This window comes from Lethenteron reissneri, chromosome 14 (genome assembly GCF_015708825.2).
Source record: "Lethenteron reissneri isolate LAM-NWPU_2019-01 chromosome 14, ASM1570882v1, whole genome shotgun sequence".
NCBI classification, from domain to species: Eukaryota; Metazoa; Chordata; class Hyperoartia; order Petromyzontiformes; family Petromyzontidae; genus Lethenteron; species Lethenteron reissneri.
The window spans coordinates 2,189,190-2,216,706 of NC_083792.1; the positions used below are offsets into that span (position 1 = coordinate 2,189,190).

Sequence of the window (27,517 nt, forward strand, 5' to 3'; positions counted from 1 at the left end):
CACGTGTAGGGGGACGGAGGGGAGGGGCCTTGGGGGACAGAGGGGAGGGGCCGTTGTGGGGGGGGGGTGGCTCGTCACGTGTAGGGGACGTAGGGGAGGGGTTTTGGGGGTGGAGGGGAGGGGCCATGGGGGACAGAGGGGAGGGGCCGTTGTGGGGGGGGGGGTGGCTCGTCACGTGTAGGGGACGTAGGGGAGGGGTTTGGGGGGTGGAGGGGAGGGGCCATGGGGGACAGAGGGGAGGGGCAGTTGTGGGGGGGGGTGGCTCGTCACGTGTAGGGGGACGTAGGGGAGGGGTTTTGGGGGTGGAGGGGAGGGGCCATGGGGGACAGAGGGGAGGGGCCGTTGGGGGGTGTCTCGTCACGTGACGCGGGTTGTATTTTGGCGCCATCGGGGTCTCTCCACTGCTGGCCTGGAGCGACTTCCCCGTCCGCGACTTTGCCGGCACGAGGCGGCTGCGCGGAGTCTCGAGGTGAGAGTCTCCACGCGGGTTGCTGGGCCTGCGGGATTCTCGCCAGGGGCCGAGAGTGGACCCGGTTACGGGTGATGGAAATTCCACATTCGCATGACAGGGCCAGACTGGTCACACGATGTAAACCATCACGCCGCTTGTCTCCACGCGTGAAGGAAACATTGCGGACCCATGCGTCTATACGATGTTTTTGTCTTCTTCTCCAGACCAACTATTAAACAGGGAGCTATTTAGTTTCTCTATAAACAGCTGCTGCCAAGCTGACCACACAAAACGCCACGCGTCGAAGGGTGCGAGACACGACAACAAGAAGCGACGATTCGTGTTTTTATTCGAACCGAGGCGATGTTTTTTTGGTTTTGGTACCAGGGACGAGCGAGAAGAGAGACCGTGCCAGGGGGTGGTGGTGGTGGTTGAGGGATGTTTGGCTCAGGGATTGAACCCATCCACGCGTTTGTAGAGTGGCGGTGGCGGCTTTCTGAGTTATCCCCACGTTACAGCAGTGACGCTTCAAGCGGTTGGCTTCTCTCGTTGGGAATTCGCGTGGACGTCCTGGCCCCCGGCCACGGGAATGTGGAATTTCCGGTGCCTCAGGTGGATGCCCAGAGCAGCCTCGTCATAAACTTCATCATCATCACCGCCACCACCGCCGCCACACCGGTGATGGTGGCTGGGAGCGAGCGGCGAGTTTTCTCGCGCGGCCTCTCCCGCGAAAAAGAAATTGGCGCCAAAATCGTCGTCGCAGCTGATTGGCTGATGGGGGTGGGGTGAGGGGTGGGGGCGGGGGCCGCGTCACCCACAGCAACAGCTGTTGGCGTGATGGAGCCACACGTTTCAGCTAATCTCGCTTGCAACTATTTTGTGTTGTATCTCAACACGTAGGGCCCACACTGAGCCACGTGTGGCAAGCTCCTCTTCAGAAGCGAGCCGTTGGGGCCGTCGTCAACGATAGCCCCCGACGACGCAGTGCATTTGTCGTGTGGAGATTTATATCGGCAGTCGAATGATTATCTTAACGCGTGGCGTTCATTGTAAAGGTGGAGGGGGGAATATTCTTAGGTTTTTTCGGTTAAGTCACGTAAGTAAAACATCAAAATAAAATAAAAATAAAAATCACGACGTTTCGGAGGCAACACAAGTCTCCGTCATCAGGTGGGAACCGTCACAGCCGAATTAGCTGCATCAAGTGAAGCAATGATTCAAGATGTAATCCCTTATAAGCAAGTTGAAGGGAGGTGGAGAGGGGGGGGGGTTGGAGAGCTTATCAGACTGGTAGCCAATGAATGGAAACGTATCGATACGTTTCCATTCATTGGCTACCACAGTCTGGTTTGAGGTCTTTTTTTTTGTATTTTAGTTACGTAATTGGCTCAAAATCTCCACAACGCTGGGCAGCGTCATTGGCGGGCGACGTGGTACGTTTTTCAGCGATTGATTTAGGCGATTCGTAGTGACCTTGAACACGGAGGAGGTGGTGTGGATAGACAGATGGCGTAAAACATCCAAGAGCTTGCAATCAGTAGCTTAATAGCTCCCATAAAAAAACTCCCAACGACTGTGATTTCACAAAAATATATAATTTAGGCTTATGTTTCAGGCAAATGCTCAACATCCGGTGCGTTGAAACCGCTGACAGTTTTCAGTTGTTGACGATGAGTGGCATTGAAGCCCTACAAGGATACATTCATAAACTGTTGTTGTTGATGTGCGCTCTCCATCCCCTGGATGTCATAGGCCTCCCTGTGCCCCAATCTGCTGCCCCAGCACCGTCATAGCCAACCCATCAGTGCTCAGCATGGCCTGTAACGAGGAGGCCCTGCTGGACCTCATGTTGCGCACGGGGTACAACATGATCCAGGAGAACGGGCAGAGGAAGTTCGGACCACCGCCCGGTATCCGAGATGCACAGAGGCTCGCGCACACAGGCACATTTGCAGTCACGGCCGCTATGCACACACAAATACACGCGTACATCTGGTACACACATGGATCCCCCGTCTAGCCTTAACATATTGTTGGGGCAAGTGCTGTTAACGAGCATCTATGAAGGCCGGCATGATACACATGGGGCCGGGTGGCCAGCACCACGCCCGGCTGCCTTTGTCTCTCAAGTGGAAATGTTTATACATCGCACCAGGTACTCATTTGAGGCTGAGGCGACCTAAGGGAGGCCCAGGACTGGTTCAGTTAATCGTCACTGGTGTTGGCCATGAGCATAAATCAAACTCGGGTCGCTTGGTTCATAGCGCAGCACGCTAACCGCGACACTACCGCTCCCCATACGGATGCACACACACACACAGACATTTGTATCTGTGTTAACTACTTGAAATGACTGAATCGTCGTCACCCCTCCCCACCATCCGCAACCTCAGACTGGCAGGGGCCCCCGCCCGCACGTGGCTGCGAGGTGTTTCTGGGGAAGATCCCGCGCGACCTCTACGAGGACGAGCTGGTGCCCGTGCTGGAGACGGTGGGGAAGCTCTACCAGCTTCGCCTCATGATGGAGTTCAGCGGAGAGAACCGCGGCTACGCGTTCGCCACCTACACGACGCGCACCCACGCCGTGGCCGCCATCAAGAAGCTCAACAACTTCGAGATCCGGCCCGGACACCCCTTCGGAGTCTGCATCAGCGTGGACAATTGCCGCCTCTACATTGGGGGGTTGCCAAAGGTACAGTGTGGCCGGTGGAGCTCATCTCTCCCACAGCACTCCTATAATAATTATAATAATTTACAATATAAAGTACAACAATATTAATCTATAACATCACGCAATAAGTAGGCCAAGTGGCTCAGTGGGAGAGTGAACGGCTCGCGATCAGAAGGCTCTGCGAGTTTAATTTCTGGTGGGGGGTTGACTCGGCCCATCATAAAATCTGGGGCCGATACAATGAGTACCATTGTGTGGAAGTCGTTGTGATGTGGAGGGACTCGCCTCTACCATTTCCACCACTGGCACTTCCTCACTGCCCTTTGAGCAAGAAATCACTTGACCTTTTTTGACTATACAATTCTATCGTACATTGCAATACAATACAAGTCTTATTTATATGGCATCTGATTGATGCTGTGGAGAACAGTGGGTTCGTGAGCATTTGAGTAAAAGGAGAGGCATTCTTAGTTGTTTGTGTGTGGAAATGTTATTTATTTATTACTAGTTCGAATTTCGGTCATGGGTGAGCAGAGCCCATCGTACGTCTGGGTTGGATAAAATGAGCACCAATTTGTGGAAATCCAGCGGTGTTTTTTCCTCCAGCAGGGATGGGGAGCCCACGGCCCAGAGGCTGGACATGGCCCACGGCTCAGTCCCAAACGGCCTGTGGCCACGTGAGGCCTACTGCTTGGAAACGGGTTGCTAACAATATTTATATCTGTCACTGCAAGCATCTTGGTGGCACATAATTTTAGGCAACACTTTTTTTCAAGTAGTTCTCACACAGTGTGTACAGTCCTTGCATGATCAGAGTTTCCTGTCAACAAATGTGTGGTTTCCCGCTGTAGGTTTTTCAAAATCCTCTTTGGCCTTCGGTAAGAAAAAGGTTCCCCACCTCCCCACCTCCAGGGAAACTGGCACCCGGCATGGGAACGTGGAGTGTGAACATCAGAGCTGGGACACCTTTGGTGAAAAGCACCGCCTCATTGCTCGGATGAGCGGCGAGCCGGGCACTCACTTTGACTGTTGACTACTCCCTTTGTGAGTCCACTGCTGGATGAGGGCCTCGCCACACTGAGCGGGTAGTGGGGGCTGTTTGACCATACTTCACCACGGTGGTGTATGCGGGTTGAAGGCAAGGAGCGTAGATCCGGGAGTCTTTTAGCACAGTGCAACATTGGATTTCTTTGGGATCACCACCACGTAGCACAGTTCCACAGCTGCCTACGGCAGCCTGGCATGCATGCTGGTCGCCCATCCAAGCGCTACCCAGCCTTCAACCTGCTTAGCTTGTAAGATCCGACGAGTTCAGGCGCATTCCGTGTGATTAGGTCGCAGGCTGCCCTCGACCGCGAGACTGTGAACGAGTGCCGGTGCCTTAGCATCGCGTCTTCTCCCCGTGCAGGACAAGAAGCAAGAGGAGGTGATGATAGCCATGAGTTGTGCCACGGATGGCGTTGTGGACGTCAAGATGAGCGTCTGTCCCTCCGACAAAACCCGCAACCGAGGCTACGCCTTCATCGAGTACGAGAGCCATCGCGCGGCCGCCATGGCCCGGAGGAAGCTCGTTCCAGGTCCGGTGGGGGTCACTTATGCCACTCCTCTGCGTGTGCGTGGGTTTGTGTACGGGCATGTGTGTGCGTGGGTGTGTGCGCGTGGGTGTGTGCGCGTGGATGTGTGCGGATGTCCGTGGCTGTGTGTGCATGTCAATGGGTGAGAGTCACTTGTGCCATTCCTGTGCATTCGTGGATGTGTGTGAGCGTGGGTGTAGAGGTTAGCGCTAAGCTGCGCTACGAACCTGGCGACCCAGGTTCGATTCCCGCTCACGGCCAACACCAGTGACGATTATCTGAATCGGTCCTGGGTCTCCCCTAGGTCGACTCAGCCTCAAATGAGTACTTGGTGCGATGTATAAACATCGTCGATAGGGAGACAAAGGTGGCCGGGCGTGGTGTTGGCCACCCACCCCCTCGTGTGCCGTGCCGGCCTTTATAGGTGCTTGCTATCAGCACTTGCCTCATCAGTCTGTTAAGGCTATACTAGGGGTCTTTGTGGGTCTGTGTGTACATGTTTGCTGGTCATCTCAGTCACCCCATGGCCTATGACCTGCCAGCAGCGAGTTTCGACACTTCACGTGACCTCAAAGTGCACCTAGCCTGGCACAAATACTAGTTAGTGAAGAATGGCAGCTGTTGTAGTTGTTGTTTTGTACGTGGAGCAATGGCACAGTGGTTAGCATGCTGTGCTTATGCGCTCTGTGACCAGCTATGGCAAGCAGCAGTTGCAAGTGACATGAGACTCATAATAAAGGTTTTTGGGTGAGATCGCGTAAATACAATTATATTGTTGACCCACCACCACCCGACGCAGCCAATTAGTAAGGTTTGTCACGCAAACAAAAGGTGCCAATTAGTTACGAGTTCAGCACAGCGGTGTGTTGAAGAGTAAACCCACAGCATACAAAATTTTTGAGTACGACGTTTCACTGGTGATTACAGCCAGCTTCATCAGGCGATTTGCCAGAATTGATGAGGCTGGTTGTAATCACCAGCGAAACGTCGAGGTCACTTGAAGGGATGTCAGAAATCTCACTCCGGGAGCTGCTCTGCAGCACAGGGCGGGGCGCTTCTCGATAGTTACGAATGGTTTCTAGTGACGCGGTGCTGATAAGCGCACTCGTGTGCACGTTGAACTTCTTTCGCGCCGTACGTAGCCAAACGCGTGAATCGGAACTCCCGTTGTGTGCGCGCCGCTCCATGCAGGCACCTTCCAGCTATGGGGCCAGACCATCAAGGTGGACTGGGCCAACCCGGAGCGGGACACGGCAGTGGCGGCTGCGGCGGCGGCAACGGAAAACGAGGAGGATGCGGCGACGTCGGGCTTGCGCGGGGGCCGCGTGCTGCTGCTGCGTCGCCTGCCCGAGGGGGCCCCCGACGAGGCGGTGCGCGGCGCCGTGGAGGAGGCGGCGGCGCCCGAGCTACTGCAGCTGGAGCGCACGGGCGCCGGCGACGCCGCGCTGCTGCACTTCCGCTCGCGGGGGGACGCGGCCGCGGCCCTGCGTGCGCTGCGCGGGGCCGCCCTGCTCGGGGCGCAGGTGAGGGCGGCCGCCGCGGAGCCGCGAGGGGGTTTCCGGCGTTTGCGACGCGGCGGCGGTTCTGCGCGCGGTCGTCGGCAACTGGGCCGGGATGGTCGACGTGCCGCGCTCGGGGCACCGATTTCATCGCGAGCGGCTGCCTGGATTCGATCGCAGGATTTGAGCGGTGCAGGAGACCCCCGCACCTACGACCTCATTGGTTCTTGGATGACGGTGGCAAGTCGAGTCGTCACGAGTCGAAGCCTCGTCTCCCGTAGGGCGCTACGTTATGCATTGGGGCTTTCGTTCCTGGAAACCCATTACATACCATTAAAATACCAACATTTACCACGAAAATAAATGTAAATAACTTTAACAAACATTCATTGGAACTTCACGTAACTTTTATAAACATTAAGTAAAAACAACCACATTTGAAAATTCGTGCATCACATTTCCTCTTCTCAGTCGTAGCGAAAGGCGTATTTTTTTATTTGAAGAATATTTAGAAAGAAGTGAAGAGCATTGAGAAAGAGACGCCGCTGCGTGCACTCTCGCTGCAGCTGCAGACTGCAGGGCTATACTCTACATACGCATACGGCGGTAGAGTGAAGCAGCGCTTTGCTTTTGACGTGCACAGACTCGTCGCATATCGACTCGGAGTCGGTCACGTTCGTTAGGTGGTCGTAGATACGAGTTTTGGTCGTTACTGTGGGGGTCTTACTGACGATAAGAAAGGTCGTAAAAGCGGGGGGGGGGGGGGTCACAAGTCGAGCCGTCGTAAGTTGGGGGTCACCTGCACTAGCTCGATGCTCTGACCTCTGCGAGTATTACCGATGGAAATTTCCTGGTGCCACAAGCACAATTGAACTGTAAATGGTGAGAACATTTTAATTACCACATAAAGTGCCACCTCTTCCTGTTGGAAATCATTGTTCGTACGACACGTTTCAGGACACTTTTTTTAGGACACTGTTTTACAACGTGGTCACGGGGTCAGAAGCAGCGTTGATTTTGTTCACGAAATTAGTGATGGAAATATTTGCCAATTACCTGTTTCAATTTATGTCAGTCACATATATCGAGCGACTACCGATCAGCGTTCGGGGCACAGCTGCGACGAGGTGAAGTCACCGCTCTGAATGAAGGGGCACACCAAGGTGATCTGGTCTCGTTATCAGGGACTGCGTTGCACTGCAGAAGACAAAAGATGGTAATTGGCTGGATAGGAACGGAATCAGATGAATCGGTGGCTGACCTGATAATACTGTGGGAGGGAAAACCAACATTTGATAACTAAGAGCGGACCAACGTTTGACTCCTTTAACAATAATAACAATGCTAATTATAACGTGCACAATATATATCGACAAAGAGAGAGTGACTGAATGGGATCCACAGAGCCGGTGTAGCGCTCAGATTCCTGCGCTTGTCGCCGCCGACGAGACGGTGGCGGTGACCTTGACGCGAATGAAACGGCCACGGGGCTGACGGGTGGCGGTGTGCGCGTTGTGCTGCAGGTGGAGGTGTCCTACGCTGCGCTGGGTCGGGACGAACATTCACAGGTTTGTGTCCACCCCCCTTCCACCCCCCTCTCCCCCCCCCCACTGCCCCAAAGTCCCAAAACATCGGGCAGCCAGCAACAAGCAACCCTATGAGAGTTGTAATAGATGAGTTGAGCAACAGCTGCCACGGTTCATCTCAAACTAGAGGTGGACAAGCGATTTGTACAGAGGCCCGGATTGAATGAAGAGCCACGGAACGCAAACACCTAGTGAGTTAGTGAAGGCAACAAGTTGTTCATAAGATGTGTAACAATCTACATTACACACTCTACACATGCTGTCATTATAACATGTAGATTACCTGCAACACAGATGTGATATAGAGATGTAGTGAGAGGAGACGAGAGAGAGAGGTAGTGTGAAGAGAGAAGAGAGATAGAAAATAGATGGGGATGTATTGAGATGAGAGAAGACAGCCAAGGGGGAGCAATGCAAGTGACGTGAGAAGAGCGACTGAGAGAAGAGGCAGATGTGGTGTGAGACAAGACGAGAGAGATGGAGACGTGAGGTCGGAGATGTCACTGAGAGTCAGGAGACGTAGAGAACATCAACGCATCCTCTGTTGCTTACCCACACCACACCAACACCACTTTAACCGCTCGAGGCCCCTGAGCCATCGGCCTCATCACCGAGCGACGCTCGGAGGTTCGAACCATCGGCTCTGGCTGCCCCTGGGACGGATGCCGCTCGTGCTGCAGGTACTGAGACGCTGGGGGTGTGTGGGTGCCGATACGCTGGGTGTGTGGGTGCTGAGACGCTGGGGGTGTGTGGGTGCCGAGACGCTGGGGGTGTGTGGGTGCCGAGACGCTGGGGGTGTGTGGGTGCCGAGACGCTGGGGGTGTGTGGGTGCCGAGACGCTGGGGGTGTGTGGGTGCTGAGACGCTGGGGGTGTGTGGGTGCTGAGACGCTGGGGGTGTGTGGGTGCTGAGACGCTGGGGGTGTGTGGGTGCTGAGACGCTGGGGGTGTGTGGGTGCCGAGACGCTGGGGGTGTGGGTGCCGAGACGCTGGGGGTGTGTGGGTGCCGAGACGCTGGGGGTGTGGGTACTGAGATGCTGGGTGTGTGGGTGCCGAGACGCTGGGTGTGTGGGTGCTGAGACGCTGGGGGTGTGTGGGTGCCGAGACGCTGGGGGTGTGTGGGTGCCGAGATGCTGGGGGTGTGGGTGCCGAGACGCTGGGGGTGTGTGGGTGCCGAGACGCTGGGTGTGTGGGTGCTGAGACGCTGGGGGTGTGTGGGTGCTGAGACGCTGGGGGTGTGTGGGTGCTGAGACACTTGGGGTGTGTGGGTGCCGAGACGCTGGGGGTGTGTGGGTGCCGATACGCTGGATGTGTGGGTGCCGAGACGCTGGGGGTGTGTGGGTGCTGAGACGCTGGGGGTGTGGGTGCCGAGACACTGGGGGTGTGTGGGTGCCGAGATGCTGGGTGTGTGGGTGCTGAGACGCTTGGGGTGTGTGTGCAGGGAGAACAACGCGGTGCGGGTGCCGGCCGAGACTCCCCAAGGCCGGGACTCCCTGCCCACCCCAACTCCTCCTCCTCCTCTCCCAGCAGCAGCGGCCGCCGACCGGCCAGCCTCCCTGGCCCCGGTGCGCAGGAAGACGGCGCACACGGTACGGGCTGACGGTCGTGCGGGACAATTCTGGAGGCTCTCCCCTTTTACACCGGCATGTCCAAACAAGCGCGGGGCCCTCATGGTACCGGTGGTTTTCAACCGACCATTTTCTGTGCAGGGCCGGATCCGAACTCCGAGACTCTGGGCTGACAATGCATTTGAGTCTGACTCGGTGGGGGTTAAGCAGGGCAAGGGCTCTGCCAGTGACGCGTCCATTGCGTGCGGCGTTAGCCGCACCACCTCTGCGGTGGAAAAAACAACTTGGCGAGTATGACAGCTGCTGTCACTATCCCACAAAGCAACGGTCATTTAATTTACCCCTGAAGGATGCTGGGCTGGGTTGGGGCCTGTGAAGGTGCACACTGTGCCGTCACACCGGCTTGCACCGGCACGTCGATGTGAGCTGGGCCTCATAGGCAGCACTTGCTGCAAAAGTCTACAACACTGCATGGGGGACATTTATCTTTCTAGAAAGCTCTAGAGGTTTAAATCTGTTAAGAATGAGTATTAGTTCTCCTACTTCCTCGACGAGACTTTCAATTTGAACTGTCTGTTGCGTGACATTTATCTGCCCTCTCTTTGGCAATGTTGAAGTTGTGTTCTCTTCCACCAGCCTGTGATCACTTCCTGTGTTGAATTTGCGGAGACCTCTGACGACTGCCTGGGGTTTGTCCGTGGGAATCAAGTCATTTTAATTTCCAATGTCTTCATTTGAGAGCATCCATGTCCATCGTCTAGACTCATTGTTACAGAGGTGGTCATTATCTTCCTGTCCCTGCTGGATGCAAACTCTTAATGGACACACTCTGTGATACAAACATTTAGCTGTCATCCTCTCATCTCCGATCATAGTGCTTCCCCTTTATAAGCCGGTGAATCCCTTCATACGTTAGGTCTGCTCGTAACATCGTCGTCGTCACTCGTGTTGTTTGGGCGTACATTTGAATCACTTTGACATCCGGTAAAGTCGTCACGACGGTCGTCATCACGAGTCGCGAACCCGCCGTGTGCGCCCTGCCCCGTCCACCCCCACCACCCCCCCCCCTCGTGTCTCAGGCCTGTTTGGGGGCTGGGGGGCACGCACGCAGCAGTGGCGGGTGCCGCGCCACCTGCAGGCAATGCCCATCGCTTTTGAGGCGCTGCCGGAGGCGTCGGTGCTGTCATGGGAGGTGCGACTGCGGGTGCTGTGCCGGCGCGCCGGCCTCGGCTACGTGAACTTCGAGCTGCACGCTCATTGGGAGTCCGGGATACCCATGGGCCTCCTCTACAAGGTACTCGCCGTCATCGTCGTTGTTTACACCGCACCTCCTGTGGCCCTGTGGCAGTCTGGCCAAAGGGGACCCCCCGGTGGCAGCTGTCTCTGTGCGGCACAACAAGGAACCGACCGGTTGGGGGCGATGTTGCTGTGCGGCTTTTCCCAAATAAGTAATTTGAGAGTAATGTTATAAAATGTTGACCGTGACACCAGCAAGCATTGCCTCCTCTTTGAAGTCCACCGTGAATCAGACGGTGCTTGTTTTACGGTCAAGTATGCCCGGTCTCAAGTCTAACCCCTCCATCGCACTCATGCACGAATCGCACCGATTTGTTTATTAAATCGGTAAAATGCGTGTTCCGGCTGTGCGCTGGTGTTGTGTCTGTGGGTCAGCATTGAGGCCAGTGTTTAGGCAGTGTTTAAAAGTGCACTTTGAAGCTGGGGTCTTTACTCCAAAGTTGTGTTTTTTGCCAATGAGAAGTACTTCACTCTTGGAAACAGCTGAAGGGAGTTATAACCAACGAGCAGATGGGACCACGTCGATTCAGAATGTGACAGCAGCAGTCTCGAGAGCTGAGGGAACGCTGCTGGATGAGATGGAGGCAATGACGACACTGGTGATGTAGACGCCAGGATGAGTAGTCGGTGAGGGAGGAGTTTGGTGGGCAGAGAGAATTGAGGGTGGAAGTCTTTTTTGGGGTGGAGATAATTGTCGTGATGTCGTTCATGGTGATGCGCTGAGGGACGTGAAGGTGGTGGGGAGACAGGGCAGGCTATAGGAGACACCGGCTTGCCATCCCAGGTGTCTGTGCTCTTCCAGAGGTACAGGAGTCAGGTTGCCGACACTTGGCAAGTGCCGGTAGCCCGCGACTCGCTTGCAAAGCGAGTTCCCTCATGCGCGTCTCTCTCACCGCCCCCCACGGTGCAGGTTTCGATTTCCGGGATTGGAGAAGGTGGCTTCTTCCCCGAATTTCTGAGCACCAGCGTGGAGGGAGCGCGGGAGGTGGCGAGTCGGCACGTCTACAACATCCTCAGTGAGAGCTCCACGCCCGCCACACGCTCCCCTGTGCTGCCCGTCCGGCTCTCGGCGCCCCCCGTCCGGCGTTCGAAAACGTCCGTGGTGCCGAGCGGTGCTCAGGAGCCGCCTCCCACCTCACCTGTTCCCCCCCCCCCCCCCGCGTGCGGCGTGCAGGCAAGGCAAGTCCTCTGAGAATGTGCCCAGCCCCGGCCGCGACGCTGCCTCCCAGCTGCCCCGTCCAGGCCTTCTCGGCGTACCCTGGCTCCTTCCCCATGACCCCGCAGCCGGTCACCATGTACCTGGCAAACAGCTACACGTACCCATAGTGCACCTCCATTGCAGCTGCGTTCGTCAGACCACTGACGATGTTCCACCTACTTGCCCTCGCTTAGCGTTCATTCCGGACCTTGCACGCATTGCGGTGTTTAGCGTCAAACCACAAATTTCTCGGCTACTCGCCCTCGCTTGGCATTCCCTCCGAACCTCACGTCCATTGCGGTGTTCACCGTCAAACCACAAATTGCCCGGCTACTCGCCTCCGCGGTGTTCACGTTCCATCCAAGCTTCATGCTGTGCTCAGCCAGCCGCCCCCTTTCCTTTCCCTATAAAAAAAAGTGCCTCAGACTTCACATTGCACCTCTCTCATTTGACTCGTCACCACACCGCCCCGCTTGTGTCCTCATTCACTCCTTCTCACTGGACCACGCGCCGTTGCCTCACTCGCTAAGCACGTCTGACAAAATCTACTTCATGATGGTTACATTTCAATCTTACGACTGTGCGGGCTCTTTTTGCCCACAATTCTGGTTTTCAAAGCCATTCATGGCAAAACTAGCAGTTAGTTTAGGCGATTGTCATTTTTTTTTACCAATTGCTTTACCCTTTTCAAAGTTTCATGCACTAAAGAGTTATATTTTGAGCATTTAAAAATGCTAAACGTAAAAAAAAATACTTGTTTGCGTAGTCCGATAGTACTTTGAAAAAAAACGACAGAAACCTCGAAAATATAATGAATTCAGATGTTCACGTTGTGTTTGACACGTCAACGCTGTTTCGTTTTTAAAATGTAGGGGGAGAAAAAAAACACTTGTTCACATCGCGTTCTGATGTTAAAACATTCGATTCTTAATAGGATTGAAAAATCCTTTAAAATAGCAATTTTGCTACACATGGAGATGGTCGTCTTCACAGGCTCTATCCTGGTGCCTTGTGTTTCACCCACACACGGCTGTTAAGAGTTCGATGTTTTATTGATTTACAATGTAGGTGTTTTTTTCCTGCGATTGTTTTTTAAAAAATGTTGCAGTGGAAATAAAAGTCCTGAAAAGTCGACCTCTGTCGTGTGCGGCCAACAGTTGGGAGCCCAGCGACCTTCACGCTTCCGTAATTCATCCAGACTCACTTTCATACTACAAGCAAGTTCTTTACGGCTGACACAGGCGGGCAAGCGCTTGGATGACGTCACCCCCCCCACCACCAGTATTGAGCGGTTGGTGCGCACCGACGTGCCGGCACGCAGCCTCCCCACCCTCCACGCTGGCCCGTGGATCCCACGCAAATGCGTGGCCAGTGCTCATGTAAAAAAATATATATACATATGTAGTGGGTACAAATGGAGAGAGAGACTTCTCTGGAGGCAACACGTTTATTATAACAATAACAAAAGCCCTAACACAAAGGGGCATCTGCGCCTTCCACCAGCTAACCTAAGCAGGTTGTCCCTCCGGGCTAACGAGGCCCTCACACAACTGGGGAAGCTATCAGAGACCTGACCCCGACTCGGGTCCAGGTCTCGTCTTCGGGGCTTCTCTTCAGGGCTTCAGGTGTACAACAGCAGCCGGAGCCGTTCAGGGGTCCGGCTTACATCGTCTCACTCTGCCCCTCGCCACGCCTCCCTTCTCGAGCCTTCGAGGGACCTGGTCCCGTGGTCCCCCAGCAGCCCCCTCTTTGGGGGCCCCCAGGCTGGTAACCTCCGGTCACCAGGCCTCCGGGTTCACACAGAGTGCCACGGCCCCCCTGTGAACCCTTCCACCATGCCTGGCACTCTCGCCCGCTAGCCTCTGGAGGCTGGCACTGCACGTGAAGTGCAATGCCATCCATCCTTGATACACACAGCCCGGCTCACGCATCATGCAGTGGCACCCCACGATGCCACTACACATACAAACCAAGACCAACGCCATTATTGCTGACCACACTTGGCCATCTCTTCTAATTGTGATGTCGCAAAGTCGATGACCTCCAAATTCCCCACTCTTTCAACGAATCGTCGCCACCATCTGGTTGCATCTTCCTCTTGTTGCACGTTTGTCGCTGCCCTCAATGGCCCACGGGATTCTGCCTTGCATAGAGAGTGCAGAAGGCCAGGCGGTTGACCGTGTCATGCCCATGGTGCAGAGCGCAGTGGCACATTTTGCCAAGGCGCACACGATGCCGATTAGCCAGCAGCCTGCCCCGGCTAACGATTTAAGCTCGTGATACAATTCGCCGTGTTTTCTGCAGTGGACTAAATCCCGGCATGGTTCGGGCTACTGAGTATTTGAGAAATAAGGTTTTGTTAAAAAATTTTGTCCTCTGGCCCATACGGTAATCCACTGGTCACTTCGTTTATCTTCATTATTATCAATTCACAGAGATGGGTTTTGAGGTGGGCGCCATGTCCACACACACACACAAAGACACCAGCCCATAGCCTTAACAGACTGATGCTGTAAGAGAGTAGCACCGATGAAGGCCGGCACGGCACATGATTGGGTGGGTAGCCAACACCACGCCCGGCTGCCTTTGTCTCCCGAGTAACAATTACAGATCGCACCAAGCACTCATTTGAGGCCGAGTCCACCTAGGGGAGGCCCAGGACCACTTCGGATATTCGTCACTGATGCTGGTCGTGAGTGGGAATCGAACTCAGAAGGCCGGGTTCACAGCGCAAAGCACTGAACTGCCGCTCCCCACACAAGTACACACAAATGGACACAGATCCCCCTTATAGCCTTTAAAGACTGTTGGGGCAAGTGCTGTTCGCGTGCACCTATCAAAAGCCGGAACAGTAAACGAGGGGATGGGTGGCCAGCACCACGCCAGACCGCCTTTGTCTCCCGAGTGGCGATGTTTACACATCACGCCAGATACTAATTTTGAGGCCGAGTCGACCTAGGGGAGGCCCAAGACCAGTTCAGATAATCGTCACTGGTGTTGGCCATGAGTGGGAATCGAACTCAGGTTGCCAGTTTTGTAACGCCGCGCGCTAACCACTGCGCTACCACTCCCACGCGCACACACACACGCAGGCGATGCACACAGTTCACACGGGGGGTGAACTTAATTGAACTTTATTCAACTTTAAACTGGCACTGGGGAGGGGCTCTCCCCGTGACATGGGGGGGCTCAGTATAAGGCTTACAGAGTGGGGAGGTAGAGGAGGTGGAAGTGGTGGAGGGGGGAGATGCAGGAGCAAGTGGAGGAGGGAGAAATGGTGGACCAGGTGATGGTGGTCGTGGAGTTGGCGGTGGAGGAGGTGGCGGTGGTGGAGATAGAGGAGGAGGTGGTGGAGATGGAGTTGGTGGTAGTTGGTGGAGGTGGCGGTGGAGATGGAGTTGGTGGTAGTTGGTGGAGGTGGTGGTGGAGATGGAGTTGGTGGTGGTGGAGTCACTGATTCTTGCTGGAACTGGGCACGAGCCACAAGAAGAGAGACATGGCCATCATCAATCCACTGCCCCTGCACAACACCACACGACAACAATAACGACAGCCACCATCAGCACCACGAGCTGCATCTGCCATGATGCCAATCATCATAATATTTAACATCATCATCAATGGCACGATATCAATCACCAACAATAGTAGCAGCAGAATCAGAAACACTAGTACCACAATTACCACCACCACCACATCACCACGATCTCCACCACCTGGTACCACCTCCACAGCCCTCACCAGAAGAGGGTGGACGCGAGTCTGGAGTCCATCCAGGGTCTGTAAAGTCGCACGTGGAACTTCCCGGTGTCCAGCAGCCTCGACCTCACATCCTGCATCCTGCCATCACCAACATCACCAACACTATCACCACCATTACCGACATCACCATCATCATCGACATCATCACCGGCATCACCGTCAATAACATCATCGACATCACGATCACCACCCTCACTACCACACATCGCACTATAAACGCCATCAACCACCACAACCACTATTGCTGTGCTTCTAGCCTGAGGTACCCCCAGGGACAGCTGTCCGTGCATTCGTTTGCCAGTTGGGGGAGTGACCGATTCCTTCTGTGCGGCTGAGCCTAGGGGCACTGCCGGCGGTAGCCGTCCCCCGTGCGGGTGCCGTCCCCCTCGTGCGGGTGACGTCCCTGTGCGGGTGCCGTACCCACGCAGTCCCGTGAGGCAGACGAGCGCCCGACGCGGTCCCAGCGGACGCACGTCGCAGCAGCTGCGGGAGCGAACGGCCGCAGTGACGCGCGCACAGACTCCGCCAGCGCCGCCACCACCGCGTCTCTCGCTCACCACCAACATCACCGAGGACCGCGCCGCCGGATCAGCGCCAGCCAGATTCTGCACGCGCACGCACACACAAAGGTCCCCCGGGTAGCCTTTGGAACTGACTTTTGGGGCAAGTGCTGTTAGCAAGAAGCACCTATGAAGTCTGGCACGGCACACGAGGGGATGGGTGGCCAGCACCAATTTAGCAATTCTGCGGTGCATTCAAATTTGAATTCATGACGCTGGCAAACAGCATCTTGGGATCTCTGCCGTCCTCCACGGGTGAAGCAGACAGTGCGCAGTAGCAGTGTTGTTCCGTGTGTAAAGGAGTTCCTTTGAGGAGTCCATTTCAACAAGGGTAAGTCTTTATTTCCAAACAGTCGGTACAGCTCCGTTGAACCCAGCCCAGCTGCACTCTGCCTTGGTCGTCTTTCTTCAGTTTTTCTTCAGCCTTGCGCCCTGAACTGAGTTTAGGCTCCCTCTTTATATACCCTCCATAGGCCCCGCCGCCCCCAATCAAACTGTGTCCCCACGTTGACAGGCCACCTATTCTGAATTAAATCAACGTGTGCGTTCCCTGATATTACCCCTTCAGTTTCCCACGCCTACACGTCCACTGTATCTCGACGTGTGCCCCGACCATAACTCCCGATAAACAGTCCCCTACACGTTTAATGCACACAACCACAGTACTAACCAGGGCTGGCCACTGGATTCGAACCACGAACCTCTGCAACGAGCGCGGTGAAGGGGTCCAGCGGTGGCACGTTGGCCGCTCGTTGCAGAGCTACGCGGTTCGAGGCCAGTGGCCACCCCGGTTAATACTGCGGTGCGTATTTAAACGGCAATAATACTTCGACTAACTCCGCGACGTCTACTTCACTCACAATGGACGTCAGAGATCCCCCATAGTGCTGTTCAGATGAGGAGTAAGGCCATCTCGTGTGCCGCCCTCACAATTACAAAGTTTGACTTATTTTCCACAAGATAAAAAATAAAAATCGCTCCATTGGGATCACGCAGCAGTAGCAGCAACATTACCCCCCTTCCACCATGACAACTTGGCAGGACCCTCCTGAACAAAGGATCTTGAGACTCGGTGAGGCTTTCCTGGGTAGGCAAGCGGAATCATCGAAACCCTTTTCCATTCTAAGACATCTTCACCTCCGCAAGGGGCTCAGCGTTGAATTCATTTGGCGAGGTGTAGCGCCGATGTTTTTAAAGATAGTGCTCACCGCCGAGGACCATAGCAACGCGACCGCACGATATGACAGCTGGTGCCAAACTGTGCCGCGAGCCCTCCTGCATGGCCTTGTGGGAGCCTCGGTACCGATAAAGTTATTTTTATTTAAGATTTTCTTCCGGTTTCGTTTTGATGACGTACGCATACGTCATCGGAACGGATTCGGAATAGACACTGGTGATGTACACTGTACGTCATCGGAATGGGAAATGGGTAATAGAGGAAAGAGCGAGAGATGAGAGGTGAGAGACCGCAAGGTGAGAGACGGCGAGAGACCACGAGAGAGAGGGGTGAGAGAGAGGGGTGAGAGAGAGGGGTGAGAGAGAGGGGTGAGAGAGGGCCGAGAGAGAGGGGCGAGAGAGAGGGGTGAGAGGCGAGAGAGAGGGGCGAGAGAGAGGGGTGAGAGGCGAGAGAGAGGGGTGAGAGAGAGGATTGATATAGGGGGGTGAGAGGGGTGAAAGAGGGGGGTGAGAGAGAGCCGAGAGAGAGAGGCAAGAGAGAGGGGTGAGAGAGAGGAGTGAGAGAGAGGATTGATATAGGGGGGTGAGAGAGGCGAGAGAGAGAGGCGAGCGAGAGGCCTGGTCTCACCATGTAGGCCGTGTAGGAGCGCATCATGTGGACGCGGTTTACAAATGGCTGCGCGGCCCACAGGTAGTCGCTCATCTGAGGCCTCGCCTGGAGACGGCCGCTAGTCAGGTGGTGGGGGGCACACAGTGGTGGGGGGGGGGGGCAAACGGGGGAGGGGGTAATATGCAAATGAGCCATTAGCCCTAACCAATCATGAGCGTCACCGTAGGGAAGATGAGCAGAGAAACGTCATCTCCTCCTTCATGGATCCGTCTCTCTCCGTGGACACATCCCATCCGCCACGCGCACACGTCTGTGTGTATGTGGCTGATGTCAAAACGGTTTTGAGATTTGGTGCCTAGTCAGCAGTCAGGATTGCTTAACCCTGCTGATGGGACGCTGAATATCGAAATCAGTCCTTGCCTGTGAATATCTGGGCAGCTTACCAGGTTGATGCCAGCCTGACTGGAGGAGGAGACATCATCCGATTGTCTCTTCTGTTATTTATATTCTCCACTGCGACGCGCGTGATGATTCAGAGTCGTGTATTGCCCTAGGGTATTGGTTCTTATTCTTAACCTGGGGTACATCACGCAGGGGTGCGTGATTCCCTTTACCTGGGGTATGCGAGACACGGCCACATTTTTTTCCGAAGGTAAACCATCGAAAGACAAATTAAGCACGGATCACGTGAGTACTACTACTTTGTTTCATCAAACCCTTACGTGTCTAATATTCTTGCTTCTTTCGGTAAAGTCACGTAGAATGGAAAAATATATATATAAAACGATACAAATTCTCACGACGTTTCGACTGCAACACAATCATCAACAGGTGTGGAATTCACACCTGATGATATTTTATTATTATTTTATTGTTTCCCTTCTACGTGACTTTACCGAAAGAACCAAGAATATGAATCCCTGCAGTCACGAAAGCTTTAAATAAAACACCCTTACGTGTTTATTCACATTATTATTTGTTACGACTTAGAACCCAAGGGGTGCAAGGCTGCAGTAACGGTGAAGAAGCACTGCCCTCGAGGAATCGCTGCGGTCATTCTCGCAGCAGCAGCAGCGGCTTTTGGCTAACCATGATACCAAGACGGCCACTGCACCGCGCGCTTTCAGATGCGCTTCTGCGACCGTCTGGAACGCTACGTAGGGTGCGAAAGAAGTTAAACGTATGATAATTGGTTCTTTACCCTTCTATCTGGCAACAAAACTGACACCTTTTTGCAAGGAGTCATGTTTGCATAGACCGCAATACCTGCAGTCATAATACAAACAAAAGAACATAACTCTGATAATGTTTGTATTATGACTGCAGGTATTGCGGTCTATGCAAACATGACTCCTTGTAAAAAGGTGTCAGTTTTGTTGCCAGATAGAAGGGTAAAGAACCAATTATCATATTTTTACTGGCAAATGAGGTCCCCATAGTGTAGATGCTTGCCCCGAGCTCTCATACTCTGATGGTGCATTGTCCTTGAGTTGTGCGCCTTTTGGCGTCATCTGGTCCAACCCATATGAGACTAGGCTCGAAGGAAAGCTGTCTCGGGTGTGGACCAATCAACTTCAGGGACAGTGCACATTATCAGAGTTATGTTCTTTTGTTTGTATTACGACTGCAGGTATTGCGGTCTATGCAAACATGACTCCTTGCAAAAAGGTGTCAGTTTTGTTGCCAGATAGAAGGGTAAAGAACCAATTATCATATTTTTACTGGCAAATGAGGTCCCCATAGTGTAGATGCTTGCCCCGAGCTCTCATACTCTGATGGTGCATTGTCCTTGAGTTGTGCGCCTTTTGGCGTCATCTGGTCCAACCCATATGAGACTAGGCTCGAAGGAAAGCTGTCTCGGGTGTGGACCAATCAACTTCAGGGACAGTGCACATTATCAGAGTTATGTTCTTTTGTTTGTATTATGACTGCAGGTATTGCGCTCTATGCAAACATGACTCCTTGCAAAAAGGTGTCAGTTTTGTTGCCAGATAGAAGGGTAAAGAACCAATTATCATATTTTTACTGGCAAATGAGGTCCCCATAAAGTTAAACGTACATAAGGAGACATTCCTGTGCGTGTGTGACTTGTGGATATTGTGAACAGGTGCCGACTCCCAGGAGACTCCACATCCTTACCAGAGGCCTTCCATCACTGATAAGTAGGTCATCATGAGGAACACTGAAACACACAGAGATAAAAGTCCACCACCGTGTAGCCCACACAGGCTGTTGGGGCAAGTGCAGATAAAGCAGGCCGCATCTACGAAGGCCGGCACAGCACACGGATGGTCACATGCTCTCTCTCACTTGCTCGTTTACCCACCCACTAACTCACACACACACCCACCCACTCGTCCACCTACTCACCCACCAACTCACTCTCACACACACCCACTTGTCCACCTACTCACCCACTCACTCACCCACCCACTAACTCACTCTCACACACACACACCCACCCGCCCACTCACTCACTCACTCTCACACACACACCCACCCACTCGTCCACCTACTCACCCACACACTCGTCCACCTACTCACCCACACACTCGTCCACCTACTCACCCACTCACACACCCACCTAATCACCCACCCACTCACCGAATGACTGTTAGCGGGCAGCACCTAAGGCCGGCGTGACACACCAGGTACTCATTTAAGGCCGAGTAGACCTCAGGAAAGGCCAGGACCAGGTTCAGATATTCACTTTGACATGTATTGGTCATGAGCAGGAACTGAACTCGTGTCTCTGTCGGGTTCACAGCGCAGCACTAACCACTACACCACTGCTCCAAAAGCCATAGATCCCCCGTGTAGCCTCAACAGACTGTTGGGGCAAGTGCTGTTAGCGAACATCTATGAAGGCCAAAACAGCACACGAAGGGGTGGGTGGCGGACACCACGCCCGACCGCCTTTGTCTCCCCAGTGGCGATGTTTAGTACTCACAGCACCAGGTACTCATTTGAGGCCGAGTCGACCTAGGGGGGCCCAGGACCGGTTCAGATATTCGTCACTGGTATCGACCGTGAGCGGGAATCGAACTCGGGTCGCCAGTTTCGTAGCGCAACGCGCTAATTTGCAACGCCACCACTCCGCACACAAACACACAAACTCGTCTACACACAGACGCATTCATCAATAACATCACCGCGAGTGGGCGCGCGCACGCCTGGCCTTTAAAATACAAATAACGGGCGACGTTTCGGGCAGCAGGCCTTCGCCACGGCGCGCGACGTGGGGAGGCTGTGACTCACCGGAGCCGGTCATGAAGGCGTCGTACCCAGCCTCGTGCGGCTTCCCTCCTTCCACTGTGAAGCAGAGCGCAGCGCTCGTTACGAGTGGAGCCCGCCAAACGTCCCACCCAACGTAGGACCACAGAACTCGGGCAACTTGGTTGGGCGCCGCCTCTGAATCTCGAGCGCGTTGAACGTGTGCGCGCGCGTGCGAGTGTTATTTTGTCTCACGGCCAACACCAGTGCCAATTATCTCAACCAGTCCTGTGTCTCTGCCTAGGTCGAGTGAGTTAACTGTGCGTGTACGTGAATGTGAATGTCTACGTCAGTGAGCGAGTGAGTGGGTGAGTACGTGAGAGACGATGTGGGTGAGTGGGTGAGTGAAAGAGTAGCTGAGTGAAAGACTACGTGAGTATATGAGCGTGTGTGAGTGACTATGTGAGTGAGTGGGTGAGTGAATGAGTGAGTACGTGAGTGTAAGTGATTGACTGAGTGAGTGTGAGTGTGGGTGAGTACGGGTGAGTGACTATGTAAGGGAGTAGGTGAGTGTGTGAGTGTAAGAGTGTGTGAGTGAATGCCTACATGAGTATACGAGTGCGGGTGAGTGACTAAGTGAGTGAGTGAGTCACGCACTGTATTTCTCAAACCCCGGAGCGTGAAGCATGGAAGGAGCGTAGAGCTTCCAGGGCATCACCCTGTCACGAGTTCACACCAGCGAGAGACAACAGACTCGTTCACTCACTCGCAACAGACTCACTCACTCAGCAGAACAAGGGGGGAAACAGCCAAATGTCACACTCGCTCACACTCTTAAAGATGTACTCGCTCACACACTCACCCTCGCTCACTCAGCAGAACGAGGCGAGAAAAAAAAACTCCACACACTCACTCAAAATCAATCAGAATATTTAGACGGGAGAAATCCGAGAAGCTATGAAGCTTTTTTTCACAGATGTCCAGTCGGGGCAGGTCAGAACGTTACGACAACAAACACAACACAAAAACACGGTAGGCGTGCAATGTGTAGCAGCAAAGGTAAACAAATCACTTGAAAAATATGACAAATTAAACCTTTTTTTATTTCATCATCTAAAGCCCACTGAGCTATTAGCTTCTTTTTCAGAAGCGACCTGGCCACAAATGATAGCTCAACGAAGTGGCTTAAACATGTGGAAATTTATAGCAGCCAAATATTCTAAATAACCACACATACTCTGCAGAACAACGGTTCAACAAACTACAAACACCACACAGGAAAGCTGCCCGCGTCGGGGGTTCACAAGAACTACTCTACCCACAATGCAATGTGCCAGCTCCAGTTGAGACTGTTTCGCGTGAGACACAGGGGGCGGCCGTTGAATTGACGGTGGCGGTGGCGACACCACGGGGAGGACGATTGGGGGAGAGAGACGGGAAAGGATGGGAAGTCAGAGGAAGGGAATGGATGGGTTAGGGATGGACAAACGGGAGCAGAGGGGTTCGGGAGAGATGAGGATCGGGAGGAAGAGGCCACGTGCGTGCACAGTGTCGCGAGTGGCGAGCGTGTCGAGCTGCTTGATGTACGATTTCAACTCGTGACGCGCTCTCTCTTGGAGACAGAGAGAGGACTCAGGAGGAGCCAGGGGGAGGGATCACAGACAAGCTGGGAAGGCAGCAAGCAGCAGCTACTCGGTGGCGAGGAGCCGGTGCTACCGAAAATTTCCCAAGCTCTGCAGTCCCCTACATATGAAGGGGTTATCGGCCCAATGAATGAGTGGTTGACATGTGTGGGACAAAACCGGAGCAAACCGACTTAAGAATGAATGAACGCATGAATGACAGTCTGACAGAATTTAGGAATGACTGAATGAATAACATTAGCGGACAGACTGGGTTTACCTCTTGAATGCCATGTAAAGGTTCTCCAGCGTGTCCATATGACACACATCATTCCTCTGCAGCATCTGCGACACACGCACAGTGACAATCACCAACATAGTGACACACACACAGTGACACACGTTCAGTAACACACTCACACACAGCAGCCTGAACAGACTGTTGGGGCAGGTGCTTTTTGCGAGCACCGATGAAGGCCAGCACCACGCCCGGCCGCCTTTGTCTCCCCAGTGGCGATGTTTACACACCGCACCAGATACTCATTTGAGGCTGAGTCGATGTAGGGGAGGCCCAGGACCGTTTCAGATAATCGTCACTCGTGTTGGCCATGCACAGGATTCGAACTCGGGTTGCCGGGTTCGTAGCGCAACGCGCTAACCACCACCCTACCGCACATCCGATAAGCACGGTCGGCTACGTACGGTGCGAAAGAAGTTCAACATACACACGTCCTACCGCTCGCCACACATAGCAACACACAGCAACACACGGTAATGCTGGTGTAGTAGAGTTACCCACTCGATGTTCACAAACTGGGAGAGCAAATCGTTAACAAGGTTTTCCCGCTCAAACTAACGGTCAGGGTCTCACAAGCTGTGAGAGCTGACCGTAAACAAGGTTTTCCCGCGCGACCAAACGGTCAGGGTCAGATAGGGTGAATTAGGGATCGAAAAGCAGATTGGGAACGACCAATCACAGGGTTCCACAAGGTGGCCGGGGATTGGACAACCCGGCCACGAACAAGTATAAAGCCAGAGCGCTCAGAGCTCTCGGGGAGTTCGACTACACGAAGACCCAAGACGGCGGAAGAAGCCTAGGACCCTGGACCAAGCCCTCCAGCCCTTATAAGGGCTAGGGTTCAGAGTAACCAGTGGTCGGGGAGACATCTCCCTAGGTCCAGTCAGAGGACACTGAAAGAGCGGGATATTAAGTAGCCTGTAGGGTACGGGGGCTTGTACGTTCTGAGTGTAACGGGTGAGGGGACCGTATACCTCTCAGTGCATAGGGACTGTGTTAATAAGACGAATAAAAGTGTGTGCTACAAAAGACGTTGAAGAGTCCGTCTGTACAACACTACACTGGCAATAACACCGACACACTAGCCCCCTACTCCGAACGCAGCTCTAAAACCGACTTACTCCTCTACCCCTTCCCTATCCCTGCCCCTTCCCCACCCCCTCACCTTCTCGGAGGCCAGGGCCATGTGCTTGGTGTCGTACACGGAGGGGAAGAGCTCGCTCAGCGAGCGCTTGAAATTCCCGTAGGACTCTGCGGCGGCAACGACGACACGGCCATCGTGAGCTCCTCCCCGAGACTCCCACACACAGGGCTCCAACCCAGGCTCTCAGCGTCTCTGACACGGCCATCGTGAGCTCCTCCCCGAGACTCCCACACACAGGGCTCCAATCTAGAATCTCAGGGTCTTTGACACAGCCACTGCGAGCCCCCTGTGAGAGACCACAGCCAGACCCAGGACTTGGCCCCAGGGCCACAGTGGATCTGACATGACCATCATGAACCCCTGGGATATTCTTTGGGTCTTTCGGTAAAGTCACGTAGGAAGGTTCAAAGAAAAATAACAAAAAACTACGTTTCAATCGCAAAACAAGCAGTCGTCATCAGGAAAACGGGGTTAGCTTTTAAAGGCAAAACTGTTTATAAAGGTTTAAAATGGGCATAGCCCAAATGTCAGCAACATGGGCGGGGCAACTAATGTTAATGTAGGTGGTGGGCAGCGACCGCGATTGGCGGTGGTTTTTCCACCAATCAAAGGGCTGCCAGGTAAACATTTGCATATGAATGTAAGATCGGTGAGCAGCCTCCACGGCGAGCGTGCTGAGGTGGCTGTGTTAATGTGAGAGATTAGCATGTTAATGTCTGTGTCTGTATATTACGTGTCTGTGTATGTATGTGCAGTGTTGTAAGGACGGACTTCTCGACTTCTTTATGGCACACACTGTTTATTATCTTAACACACAGTCCCTATCACACTAAGGGGTATACGGTCCCCTCACCCGTTACCCTCAGAAGGTACAAGCCTCCGGACCCTGCAGGCTATCTATTCTCCCTGCTCTCCCAGCGTCCTCTGGCTGGACCTAGGGGATCTCTCCCCGACCACTGGTTACTCTGAGCCCGAGCCCTGATAAGGGCTGGAGGGCTTGGTCCAGGGTCCTAGACGTCTTCGGCCGTCTTGGGTCTTCATGTAGCAGAACTCCTCCAGAGCTCTCAGTGCTCTGGCTTTATACCTGTTCGTGGCCGGGTTGTCCAATCCCCGGCCACCTTGTGAAACCCTGCGATTGGTCCTTCCCAATCTGGCATTTGGATCCTACCTCACCCTATTTGACCCTGACCGTTTGGTTGAGCGGGAAAACCTTGTTTACGATCTGCTCTCACAGTTTGCGAACAGCGAGTAGTTAACACCACTACATATGTATGGCTTCATGAACGAATATTTGTTGATAGCCAGTAGGTTTGCAAAGTACGTGACTTCTCAAAGACAAAGGTACTTTGCAAACCCACTGGCTATCAACAAAGATTTGTTCAAGAAGCCATCCATATATACAGACACAATTTCAACCGAGAAGATGGGTACAAACTAAGCAATCATTGGAAGGACGTTATCAACCAGTTCAAGTCATAACTGGCTGTGATGTTCCCATCCTACCACCTTCCGATGTTAGTTGCTATATTCGGCTCTCCGATTTTACATTAACAGGTTACATTTCTCACACCAACACAGCCACCTTCCTGCGCCGAACGAGAAGTTGTCTCTGCGATCTCCCATTAACATGCTAATGTTTACCTGGCAGCCCTTTATTTGATGGAAAACCCACCACCGTCGCGGTCGCTGCCCACATTAACATTAGCTGCCCCGCCCATGCTGCTGACATTTGGGCTACGCCCATTTCAAACCTTTATAAACAGTTTGCCTTTAGAAGCTAACCCCCTTTTCCTGATGACCATAGTTTTTGTTATTTTCTTTGAACCTGTCTACGTGACTTTACCAAAAGACCCAAAGAATATAAATTCCTGCATTCACGAACGCTTTAAGTCAAGATTTAACCCCTGGGATATTGAGGAGATAGACCCCCAGACCCAGGGATTGAACCCAGGGGCTCTCAGTATCTCTGACATGGCCATGATGAACCCCCTGTGATGGAATGGACACCCAGACCCAGGGATCGAACCAAGGCTTGCAAAGCAGTGGGGTTGGATACCTGGCAATGGGGCAATGAAGCTCTGGAAGACGTGAAGGAGATCCAGGTACATGCTGTGACCAACCAGAGGCTGCACACCCACACACACACACACAGACAAAGATCCCCCGTGCAGCCTTCACAGAATGTTGGGGAAAGTGCTGTTCGCGAACACCTTTGAAGGCCGGCACAGTACACGAGGGGGTGGGTGGTCAGCAACACGCCCGACCGCCTTTGTCTCCCCAGTGGCAATGTTTACACGCTGCACCAGGTACTCATGAGCCTGAGTCGACCTAGGGGAGGCCCAGGACCGGTTCAAATAATCGCCATTGGTGTTGGCCGTGAGCAGGAATCGAACTCGGGTCTCCAGGTTTGTAGCGCAGCGCGCTCACCACTACACTACCGCTCCCCACACACGCACACACACACGCACACACACACGCAAATACACACATATACAGACAAAGGTCCCCTCCCATGTAGCGCACATAGGGCAGTCGGGGCAAGTGCTAGGGTTGGTGGATCACACAGACGTTGTGAAGCGGCCTTCCCCGTGGGTGTCCAGGAGCCGCCATACCCCGGCTTGCCAGGAGAAGCGGCACAAGCGAGTGGACTAACCTCCATCTGTGTGTCCGTCTGCACGGGTATTGAGTGTTGCTCTCTCGCGCAAGGAGTGGGTTTCCTCCCAACGTGCATAATCAACGCGACTCATCATTAATTGGCTGAAAAGGATCTTGCAACTAATAACATAAAGTGGCCGCTAGGAACCTCCTGAAAAAAATAGTCGTATGACTCGCACTCAGTGTGGCTCTCTGGATAAATTATAACTATTATTCTAAACTATTAATTATTATACTCCTAGTTCTTTCGGTAAAGTCACGTAGGTAAAAAATGAAATTAATAAAAATAAAACAATAAAAATCACGACGTTTCGGAGGCAACACAAGTCTCCGTCATCAGGTGGGACCGTCACAGCCAGATTTGCTGCATCAAGTGAGGCAAGGATTCAAGATGTAATCCCTTAAATGCAAGTTGAGGGGGGGAGGAGAGGGGGGGGGGAGCTTATCAGAATGTGGTAGCCAATGAATGGAACGTATCGGGAGGGGGAGGGGGGCGGGGCCAAAAGAATGCACGAAGTGGTACACGAGAGTCGGCGACGTGGACGTGGTTATGCGCAAGCAACTATTGTTGCACACGCCAACGTATTGGACGGAGAGGGGGAGGGGAGGCCAAAAGAGAGTGTCGGTGCAAGTGTA

General features: G+C 53.6%; 2 protein-coding genes across 3 annotated transcripts in view; one reads left to right on the forward strand and one right to left on the reverse strand.

Moving 5' to 3' along the window:
• Positions 1 to 355: 355 nt before the first annotated feature.
• LOC133342176 (probable RNA-binding protein 46) lies at positions 356 to 12,967 on the forward strand. Of its 2 annotated transcripts, none has more exons than XM_061551141.1 (10): positions 356 to 469; positions 2,204 to 2,361; positions 2,845 to 3,143; positions 4,531 to 4,699; positions 5,888 to 6,219; positions 7,719 to 7,763; positions 9,221 to 9,368; positions 10,427 to 10,641; positions 11,554 to 11,659; positions 11,818 to 12,967. In XM_061551141.1, exons 2-10 carry the CDS (start codon positions 2,265 to 2,267, stop codon positions 11,967 to 11,969), a joined length of 1,563 nt encoding a protein of 520 aa, XP_061407125.1. In that variant the 5' UTR covers positions 356 to 469; positions 2,204 to 2,264; the 3' UTR covers positions 11,970 to 12,967. The 2 variants fall into 2 exon arrangements, with proteins under 2 accessions (XP_061407125.1, XP_061407126.1); XM_061551142.1 differs by lacking the exon at positions 356 to 469 and adding an exon at positions 1,370 to 1,621.
• Positions 12,968 to 15,074: 2,107 nt separating this feature from the next.
• The window catches only part of LOC133342179 (poly(A)-specific ribonuclease PNLDC1-like), a 29,244-nt gene continuing 16,801 nt past the window's right edge, over positions 15,075 to 27,517 (reverse strand). Inside the window, exons 10-19 of the mRNA XM_061551143.1 lie at positions 26,283 to 26,352; positions 24,248 to 24,333; positions 23,065 to 23,129; positions 21,820 to 21,881; positions 21,208 to 21,261; positions 20,089 to 20,131; positions 17,968 to 18,067; positions 16,024 to 16,208; positions 15,583 to 15,681; positions 15,075 to 15,361 (exon numbers count right to left, since the gene is read on the reverse strand). Of these exons, the coding sequence (XP_061407127.1) occupies positions 15,292 to 15,361; positions 15,583 to 15,681; positions 16,024 to 16,208; positions 17,968 to 18,067; positions 20,089 to 20,131; positions 21,208 to 21,261; positions 21,820 to 21,881; positions 23,065 to 23,129; positions 24,248 to 24,333; positions 26,283 to 26,352 (834 nt within the window). The 3' untranslated portion in view covers positions 15,075 to 15,291. The remainder of the gene's footprint in view (positions 15,362 to 15,582; positions 15,682 to 16,023; positions 16,209 to 17,967; positions 18,068 to 20,088; positions 20,132 to 21,207; positions 21,262 to 21,819; positions 21,882 to 23,064; positions 23,130 to 24,247; positions 24,334 to 26,282; positions 26,353 to 27,517) is intronic.